Source organism: Alosa alosa, chromosome 14 (genome assembly GCF_017589495.1).
Source record: "Alosa alosa isolate M-15738 ecotype Scorff River chromosome 14, AALO_Geno_1.1, whole genome shotgun sequence".
NCBI lineage: Eukaryota > Metazoa > Chordata > Actinopteri > Clupeiformes > Clupeidae > Alosa > Alosa alosa.
The window spans coordinates 27,696,255-27,706,573 of record NC_063202.1 but is presented as its reverse complement, the minus strand read 5'-3'; the positions used below and the strand labels follow the sequence as shown (position 1 = coordinate 27,706,573).

Here is a 10,319-nt window from a genome sequence, read left to right as displayed (position 1 = left end):
GCGCCCAGTGGTCCAATTCAAATGTATTTAGTGGCTTGTGGCTGACATTGAGTGGAAGCCTGGTACACAGAATAACAAAACGATTAGAGGAGGTGGAGAGAGAGATGAAGCGTTGGGAGAGTCTAATGAGCCCTTATCATAATACTCACCCATCCAGCTAACCAGGGGCCAGGGAGCTCCGAGACTCGCCTGTGTCATATGTCCTAGACAGAGGAAACGACCTCTAAAATGAGACTGTGGTTTTCATTGGCAAGCCAGGATGGAATCATTTCCCAGAAATATTTGACATATTATTATTTTTTATCCACTTCATTTAAATCGTGGATTCAATGCTGCAGTAGGGGCAGGGGTGTTGCACAAGACTTTCCCTTCAGGAATCAGTTTGATTTGATGTGTTTGAGGGGAGAGAGAGTAATATGAGATTGGCCAGAGAGACAGGGGAGGAGAGAATGCAAGAGGAACTTATGGTATACTGTTTGGGAAGGGCAGTGTGCTGCTGATGGTTACAAGCAATGCTTTCCTGGAGAGCATGGATTTATTGATTGATTTAGAGAAAGATGTAATCTGTCTACAGACAGTAGCCATTCCTGCAGTGGCTTCCTGCTCATTCGCCCAAGGTCAGTGGCTAAAGTGTCACTGGGGCATCGTAATGACTGCACAGTGTACACACACACACACACACACACACACACACACACACACACACACACACACACATGCACATCACAGGTATACACAAACGGTTATGCAAAAATACATGACATTATGTGTGAAGAGATGCACATGCACACGAATTCTTTTCTCTCTCTCTCTCACACACACACACACACACACACACACACACACACACACACACACATACAGACACACACAAAGGGGAAAGCACATGTGACTGACATTATGTTATTTTTTCTTTCTTGTCTGACAAGCAATACATCTGAAATGGCTTCCAACCCCATAGAAGGGTCAGAGGAACATTCTGTAGGAAAGGCGCCAGGCTGCCTACTCCTAACATCTTTACGCTAATCAAGCACTCTTGCACTCACATTATGCCAAACTAGCGTTGGTGTCTACGGGGCTGCTAGAACATTCCAACAAGCTCAGTCATTAAGAGTTCAGTCCTCTTTCATTAATCAGGGTCCACAATGTTTACTCCGTACCAGCCATACATGTTTTAACCTCTGAAGCAGTCTCCCATCCCTCTCTGAAGGCATGCACCATTTAGCTGATATGGAGAAATTTCCATGCATCACCACACTCAACAGGAAGAGAGTTCTCGGGGAGGCCAATGAGAAGAGCCTTCAGTGGTGATAACATATCAGGCTGTATACTGTAGCTGAACCAGGTTGCTTTATTTGCCTGGAAATGGCTGTGCTTTTAGGAAGGTTACGCGTATAACCTCTACAGAACAACTGAAGTGTAAACATGAATCTATGCAACACATGCATGTGCACATCCTCATTTCTCTCTCGGTTTCTTAAACAGAACTACACACACACACACACACACACACACACACACACACCACACACACACACACACACACACACACACACACACACACACACACACACAAACGTTATCGCTATTTTGGCCTGTGAAGTCTCAATCTATGTGTCAGTGATTCAGATTTTTGTTGTTTTGTTTAAAGTTAAGCTAATGATAAATGAGGACTCTTTGAGGAGAGATGTAAAATGAGCTTACAGTATGTGATTTTCCGCTGAGGTCACCCCTCCTTCATCACAAGGCTAGCACACTATTTCTCCATATGTCTCCAGGGTCAGGAGGCCAGTTTCTTTGGAAACTTTACAGAAACATATTGGTTGTGTAAGGCCCCAAAGCACTTCCTCTCCTCGTCACAAGAAAGAAGATGAGGTCTGGTACTTCTGTGGATTCTGTGGAGTCCCCACCATGGGCACGGCCTCTCCTCCTCTCCACCCATCCTCCTTTCATTTCCCACTTTCTACACTTCTGCCTGACACATCTCTTTCACTCTCCTGAGTCGCGTTTGCATTTCTCACTTTGTTCTTCCCCACTCCTGTTCCCCATTGTCTTTCGTCTCTGTTCCTCTCCTCTGCTCTCTATTCCTGTGTTAACTTTCACTGCCCCTCCGTTCATGCTTTCTCAATCTGATGGCTTGACATCTTTGCAGTGCTATAATCTAAATGGCTTGCTGCAGAATGTAGACCACATGCTAACACTGTAGCCATTTGCTACTTATGATCACAGGAGGCGTGTGGGGCTCACACAATGGCCATGAACTTGGCTTTGTGATAGGAGTTTCCATGATATCTGACCTGATATACTTTTCAGGCCTGGTGTGCAAACGTCGGTTTAAATTGTGCTGTGTTACACTTGTAATTTCAAACACGAAATGGTACTTTCTAGTTAGCCTGGGTGTTCCCATGCTGCCTTGCGCGCGATTTGATTCACGCTGCTAAGGCAGCCTGGAGACCATGGAGCAAATTTTCGCCTGAGATAGGGAACCAATCACAGAACAGGTGGGAAAGCAAGACGATGATGAGCTATGCACAGACGCATTTGATAGACATCCGTGGCACCCAATAAACGGATCTGGGCATTTTTTTCAAATACGAGAAAATGAACGTTTGGTTCCCAGACCACGTCTCATTGAGAAGTGGTGGCGCTAGCCAGGCTACTTTCTAGTTGTAGCCTACGTGATTTTTCCTTGTTTCATTCATAACAAAACCAAAATGATTGGCCTGTGTGAACTGCCTACAGAGTGAACCCTATGTGAGTGGCAGGCACAATACTATGAGACAGGAGAGGTGCAGAAGCCCAGCGAGGAGAGACACAGAGGGAGGACACGGGGCTCGCCATTGTTCTGCTGCCCAGCAGGTATGACTGGCAGTTTGATGCTGATGCCAGCGCTTCCGGTGCTCTGCTGAGTAATGTGTGTGCTGGCAGGGGGTTCTCCTGGGCAAGGCCTGCAGAAGGGCGGAGAGAGACTGAGAGGCACGCAAGCACCGCCAGCCCACGCAAAATAGGAAGGGCTTGTGCCCTTTACTGGCCCCAGAGAGAGGGCAGTGGCCGGGCCACGCTGAGGCTGTGAGGGCAGGTTATGACATGAACCCAGTCCTTCAGTCATCCATCTGGAGCCTTTGCATCCTCAGAGTTCAGTCTAATTCAACACCTAATTTGGCTATAAGTCACAATGGGGAAGGGGGTCTCATTTGAATTCCATTACCTTGCATTAATGGAGCGTTCCATTAATGGCCTATTTTTAGATGTAGATTGCACAATTCCCATTACAGTTGGTTTGCCACCGTGCTGATTAAATTCCACCAGCCAACCACTTCACTCACCCAAAGCCAATAACAAAATAACCAGGAAATTGTGGGAATTCTTTCATCAGTCTGTTACCCCTCAAAACGAACGCATCTGCGCTCTCCTCATCTGGAATCTGAGAAAACAGAAAATATCCTTGCTAATTATTGCCTACATAGACAGTACAAGCATGTGTGTTTTTGTCCCTACTGTGAGTATATTCTAATGTCTGTGGAATTGGGAAATTAGGAGTTGTAGATTTGTACATTATAATCTATTTTTTGTACTAATCACATAAGCACATATGCATTATCTGTGTGCACATTAATAAAAAACATTTTTTCAATCAACTCCAATCCGTTATAATGCTATCAAAAGAGGTGGGAAAAGAGTTCAGCAATTATCAATGAACTATATTTATAACATATAGCTTGCCAGGTTTCCCTCTGTAACATGACTGCAAGTACTTGACCTACTCGCTCATTATTCAGCTATTGATGGAGAAATCATCCAGTTATGCAACAGCTGTTTGCATTAGCCCATCTAAGGTATTTCCTCTTCATTAAACCACACATCTAATTAGTGGCTTTTGTCCAGTCAACTATTATCCACTGTATATCTTGTAGAATGGAGAGACAATGATTAGGAAATCCCTTTCAGTATAAGTGTCAGATTGGAATGATTTAAGTGCATTAACAATGACAGTGATTTTCATAATTCAACATTGGTCTGTAAAGGATGGATTATAAACAAAACATGTATGAATTATTATCAATTAATGCTTTATCATTAAAAAATATATTATTAATTTGCTTGCCTGAGATATCTGTGTGTGTGTGTGTGTGAGAGAGAAAAGAGAGAGAGAGAGAGAGAGAGAGAGAGAGACGGCGTATCCCTCCCCTCCCTCCTGCTTCCATGTGACAAGAAAGCTGTCCGGCCCCCTTCGATTCCCATGTATCGAATTACTGCCTGCTCACTCCGCACCCCTAAGCCCAGTGCATCTGCTCTAGTCACGGGCAGCTTCACACTCGCCGGCTACTCTCTGTCTGACGGCTCCGCATTTCGATACATCGCTCTAGCATTATTCTTGCCTCTTCACCAGCCCAACTCAATTTCGCGACGCTGTCTAAACATGAGCATGCCCATTGCAGTGCCATCTGCGTTTTTTGCCTCCTGTCGCGGGGAGTAGACCCGGAGCTGGGGAGAGGGAGAAAAACCTCTCTCTTCTCTCACCATCACTTGCCCAATCTCATACGGGCAGTGGTTGCGAACCGACAGTGAAGGACAGAGTTAATTAAAGCGTATTTATTTAACCTTTCTCTTTGAAACAAATACGTGCATCCTGCCTCACACTCCGGGGATTGGTTGGGTCCAGAGGAAAGGAAGGGAAACGTTAAGTTTTTTGTTATTGCTGTCGTGGAAATTATTCGGAAGGTCTCCGTTTTCTCCTCGAAATTGCTCTAGCTAATAAATTCACGAACCCTGGATTATGGATGTGGAGTCGGTGGAGAAGGAGTGCGGGGCGCTTGGTGGGCTTTTCCAAGCAATTGTCAATGACATGAAGGTATGTAACGATCAGTTGGTGACAGCAACTGTCTCAATCGTTAAACACCAGAAATGATTTACTGCAAACTTGCATCCTAACCCTAAGATTGCACGGGCTATCATTCATGCAGGATTAGCCCACTGGCATTGTCCATGTGTTCTGTCGTCATATCTATGAATCGGTTGTTCATATCAAAGACAACATAGACTTATGTTTAAAGCAATCATGCTAGATAATGATGTGTCATTAACCATTTGTTTTTCCATTGGCGAGCCGCGTGGACAGCATGTTGTTGCAGGTGAAACATAAGGCACACTAACATGCTACACTGGCACATTACCTTTCATATGTCCTTGCAATGATCTGTTTTTTACAGACATTGTTTATAGTCGTGAGATAAAAATGTTTTTGTAGGTACACAATAGGTAACAGACGTGTCGCTCAATTGGTGCTGATGTAGCAGATGAAGCCTCGCTCCCGCTATTTCGATAGCCTATTTGGTCTGTCTGGCAACGGTATTTGCAGTTATGTTTCGGCGTGTGAGTACGATAGTGGCTTTTGCAGTCCTTTGGAGGAAAAAATCGATTTTCTGTCATGCGTAATTTGAAAGAGCCAGCGAGTGGACGCATGAGAACCGGAACAGCCGTGTTTGCACTCAGTAGTGTATGTCTGTCTGTCTGTCATGTGAGTGGGTTTATGGACTGGTGGACCTATAACAATTTGGGGTGGTGGTCGGGAAGAGGTGCCAGCAGATCTGGGTGAAAATGGAAAGAGATGGTGCTAGACCGCATTTATTACTCATTGCATCTAGTTCTGAGCAGCCAACACAACGTGCCATTTTTGGAAAGACAGCAAATGTGTCAAATGTGCATCTCTGCAGCTGTTCTTTATCAAAGTGATATCAACACTGCTTTCTGCTAAATGAAAATTGACACTGGTAGATCACATCCATCCATATCCATCCATATCATCCAAAGGCACACATCTTTATGCATCTCTCATATGCTGTGAGCAGGCAAATCCTTTCTGTAAGTGTCTTACAGGCTCACAAAACATCCTGGACTAATAAATGATTTAATAGCAGTTTCCCCAGGCCTTCTTACCATGAAATTACTAATTCCAGTTACAGTGCTGAGGGTTTCTCAATGTGGGTCAAATAACAGTCACCCAAACCATTTGTTTGGCTTGGTCATTGTCATTCTAACATCAGTGGCTTTGGTTGTTGGGCAGCTCCTGCCAGATCCATTTACAGTTATCATAAGAAATGTGGATAAAAAATAACCCCCCATCACAGATGTGTCCTCTCGAAGTGATAGGACTCTCCAGTTCTGCTACATGGACTGTTGGACTGAACTGAGCACAGAGGGGTATTGTGGCTGGAGGCATTCTGTGTGTATAGGAGCTGATTGGGGGGTCGGGGGTGGTCCTGTGATTGGTGATGTATTGTTATGTCCTTCTGTTTCAGAGGTTTTTATTGATGATACCTCTTCTTGACATGCATGTGCTCTGTATATATGTCATATGTCTTCAAGGCACATACGTATGTGTGTCTGTCACTGTAGAGGATGGGGGTGGTTGCCTTCAAGCCCCTTAAGCTGTGGCATGTTCAGATCTCCACACAAAGTCAAACCTTGTTAAGGCCTTCTACTTCCATTTGTCTCCCCCCATGTCACATTATCATAATGGTGGATGCCTGGAATGGTGCGCTCTCTCCTCCTCTCTCCACCTCTGTCTCGGAGCGTCTCTTTGTTCCTGAGGGCTGGCACCCTGTGGGCAGAAACGGTCACTTCTCATTCTCATCTCATAATCACCCAGCCCGGGCTGGAAGTTGTCTTTGTTAGGCTTCTTGCTGAAAGCCCCCACCACCAGGTTACAATAAGTGCAATCTCTCTCAGCGCCTCGCCTTGTGCACTGCTGTGGATGAAGTGAGCCGCACCACTGTTTGCCTTATCTTATTTGGAAAGGGGACAAACGCAGACCGTGACTGAGCATCCAGCCCGAGAAGAATGCTTTGCACATGTATGTGGAGGCTTAGTGAAGTGAGCTAGTGTGCTGCGTCCCCCCACCCCCACTCCCCTCACATTTTTCCTCCCAATTACAAAAAATACACTACTGCAGTGTGGACACAGAGAGTGTGTATTTGTATTAGGGTGAGAGGAAAGCATTGTATGCATGCTTGTCATTCTATGCTATATACAGCAGAGTCAGTTTAGTGCCTTTTAGAGAGAGAGAGAGAGAGAAAGAGAGAGAGAAAGAGACTGTTTTTGTTGATCGTGTTGATCCGTTCGTCCATATCCCCTGCGGTAATGTCTTGGGAGCACCATACTCTCACACAATTATTATGAGTGTAGAGTGAGGTCATAAAGGATTGCCACTGGTTGTGAAGGCGTGGGGTCAAGCTGAGGCTCACCTGTCCTTTCCTACCCTTGGCTCTCACTGCACCTGAGGTCAGTCACTGCAGTAGAAACCCAGAGGAGCCAGGGGCTGCGTGAAAGCTGGCATTAGGAGTGAAGACAAGGCTAATCCGTGCTGCTGTGGTCTGCTTGACAGCTGGGCCTGTCATATATCACTGATGTTTACATTCTCATGTTCTGCTATGTGCTGTGTGAAGGTATGCATACCGGCACAGTTCTTCTCTCCTGCCATGTGTCTCTCTCTCTATACTGGATCTCTTTCTCAGACGTGCTCACACACCCAACATTTCCGTATTTATTTGATGTTTTTATGCTACTCTTGCATTCTGTTGACCTCTTAGTCCTTGACCGCCTGTCATTCACACATACATTCTCCTCACAGCATACATACTTCACAGATAAGCTGTAGTTTTACCATAGCACTGACTAAAACCCACTGGGTTGCACACCATCTAACTATTTTCTCTGCTTGAAAGAGAGTACTTACATTGTAATACACTATGAACAAAGCAGAACTGGTGAAGTGTTTAACTGTGCCAAAACACAGACGGGTGCTGAGTTGATTAAAATCCCCCAAATGCACCCCATCACCCCAGGCAGCTTCTGAGCCTGCAGAGGGGGTGCTGAGAGATAGCAATGGACGGAGGCCTCGGCCAGTGGCCCCTGTACAGCGTGTGGCCCCAAAAAACCTGTGGTGGCCCCCTAATGGGGTCTTGGTGTGTGGGATGCCAGGAGTGCGTGTGAGTGACAGCACGTGTCACCTAGTTTTTTTTTTCAGACGACCCATTTGAGCACTGGAGCAGGGGAAGGAGAAAGAGGCTGCCTCGTGACTCCCCGTCTTGGTGCTCGTCCCCTCTCTCTCTCCGCTTGCGCTGGGTGGCTCGGAGGAACCGCCATGACAACGCGCGGCCCTCGCGGCATCTAAATGAGCATGTGTTTGGCGGCCCCCTTGTTAGGCTCGTTAGAGATGAATCGACTCGTTTTGGACGGAGAGGTTTTCTTGGGCCTGTGCCAGCGCCTCCTCTGGCCTCGCTTTGTTAAGTGTGTCAGACTCTTCCCGTTCACTGCCTTTGCTGACTACAGAAAACAACTGAGCGGTAATAATTGTGTGGGGAGAGGGAAAATGTGTCAAATCAATATTTTACCTTTGAGCTTTGAACAGTTTTTAAAGTGGTGTTGGTTCTTTGCTAGTAGGCTGTTTGAAGGTGTGCAGTCTCTAACTGAACTCAAAACATTGAAGGGAAACGTCCAACATAGGGTTAGATAGTAAGTGCTTTTTGGATTAAATTCAAACAAAAAGGCCATGTTTCTTTCACTCTACCCAGGCCGTACGCACATCTATCAGTACGATATCCTAGAGTGATGTGCCGGCACTATTTCATCGTGCTTATCAACTGAAGAGCTGTGAAATCTTACCCAGTAGTCTGATCCCAGAGCAGCTGTGTATCCCAGTGACTCTGACTGATGGCTGTCACAATATGCATCAAGGCCAGCGTCCAATCAGCCTGAGTGCCACCATCAATACTAACTGCAGACCAGCCTCTGCCGTTCACTGGAGTGCACCACAATATAGAGGAATAACACAACGAACAGAGACAGGAGGGAGAAATGCAAAATAACAACATTGTCTGATGATAGAAGAGTTGTAGAAAAGAAACAGGTACAGACAGACTTACATTACATTTGGCTGATGCATTTTTAACCAAAGCGACTAACAACATGGTAAACAGTTTAAGCTTTTTAAAGCAATTCTCTCAACAATTCTAGGACAATTTAAAAAAGGTAGAGTACAATAAGAATAAGTGCATCAGTGAGTGCTGTTTTTAAACAGTTGAGTGTCAGTTCTAGTCAGGTGGTAACTGTACTAGTTGCAAGTAGTGCTACGAGAGGAGGTGTGAGTTCTGAGGGAAGTTGAACGAGATATAAAGACAGGAAGGGAGTGACTGATAGATAGGGGGAGAGATTGAGTGAGTAAATGAGAGAGAGAGAGAGAGAGAGAGATGAAGGCCGAGTGAAGGAGCAGTCATGGCTCTCATGTTAAGTGATTTCCATAATTCATGATTGCATTGCTCCAGACTCCTCCACTAAATGGCGAGGAAGATGATTTGCTTCCCTCCATCACTCATTCATTCACATAAATGAGTGGCATGAACTGGACGGCTATTTTCAGCCGCCCTCCGCACGGGCTCCCGCCCAATCATTAACTGTCTGGAAGAAAGTAACAGAGCAGCCCCAGCCAATCAGACAGCCACTGGCATCCACCCACTCCTCCGCCCCCCCCCCCCTTCCCCCTTGACAAGCAAGATATACTTTGCCTCCATCTTTTTCATTCATCCCTTTATGCATGGAGAGGTGGAGGAGGGGTGGCCGAGCGATGCGCTTTCTCTCGCCCTCTTATCTGCTGTTGTAGTGTCTGCAAGCTGCAATGTCAAGTGCAGGAGAACTGCCTTTATCAGAGAACGCGTCAAGGTCCCCTCAGGTTCCAGGGAGCGCATCCTGCATTGCTTCAACTTTACTCCAGACAAAAAGGGTGATGGTGACACTGGAGCAGACTGGAGCGTATTCAGCAGAATGAATTCATTTGTTTGAAATGTTTCAGCGGAGGTGTCAGTGTTGCCACCTTGAGCACGTGTGGCAGAGGAGGAGCGCCAACCATCACGATCGTGGCCCTTCATTAGTGTGGCGGAGTTGGCCACGCGCCCCTGCTCATGAATTATGCAGCATGGCGATTTCCTCCTTTCATCTGACAGGCAACTTGCCGCCCGTCTCCTAATGTAATTTGAGAGCGGTGATTTGCCAAACATGGTGTTTAAGCAACCTGATGGACAGGAGGAGATGCGGCGCTAGAGGTAGAGATAGCGTTGTCTTCCAGAGAGTAATGAAAGCGTGACACTGCAGACTGTCCCTCCCGACCAGGGAATGGGGACTTTCTTTTTTTTTCCCCCCAAAGTGTCCCCTGACTTCACTGCTGGTTTCCACAGAGGTTGAATTACAAGCTTGGCCATGGACTACTAGAGCACACGTTCTATTTCTGCTCTCTAAGTACAGTGTTGCCAGCTGGAGGACATTGG

General features: G+C 46.1%; 1 protein-coding gene across 1 annotated transcript in view; it reads left to right on the top strand.

The window, feature by feature from the left end:
- Positions 1-4,273: 4,273 nt before the first annotated feature.
- The window catches only part of mtss1lb (MTSS I-BAR domain containing 2b), a 61,498-nt gene continuing 55,452 nt past the window's right edge, over positions 4,274-10,319 (top strand). Inside the window, exon 1 of the mRNA XM_048262613.1 lies at positions 4,274-4,852. Within this exon, the coding sequence (XP_048118570.1) occupies positions 4,778-4,852 (75 nt within the window). The 5' untranslated portion in view covers positions 4,274-4,777. The remainder of the gene's footprint in view (positions 4,853-10,319) is intronic.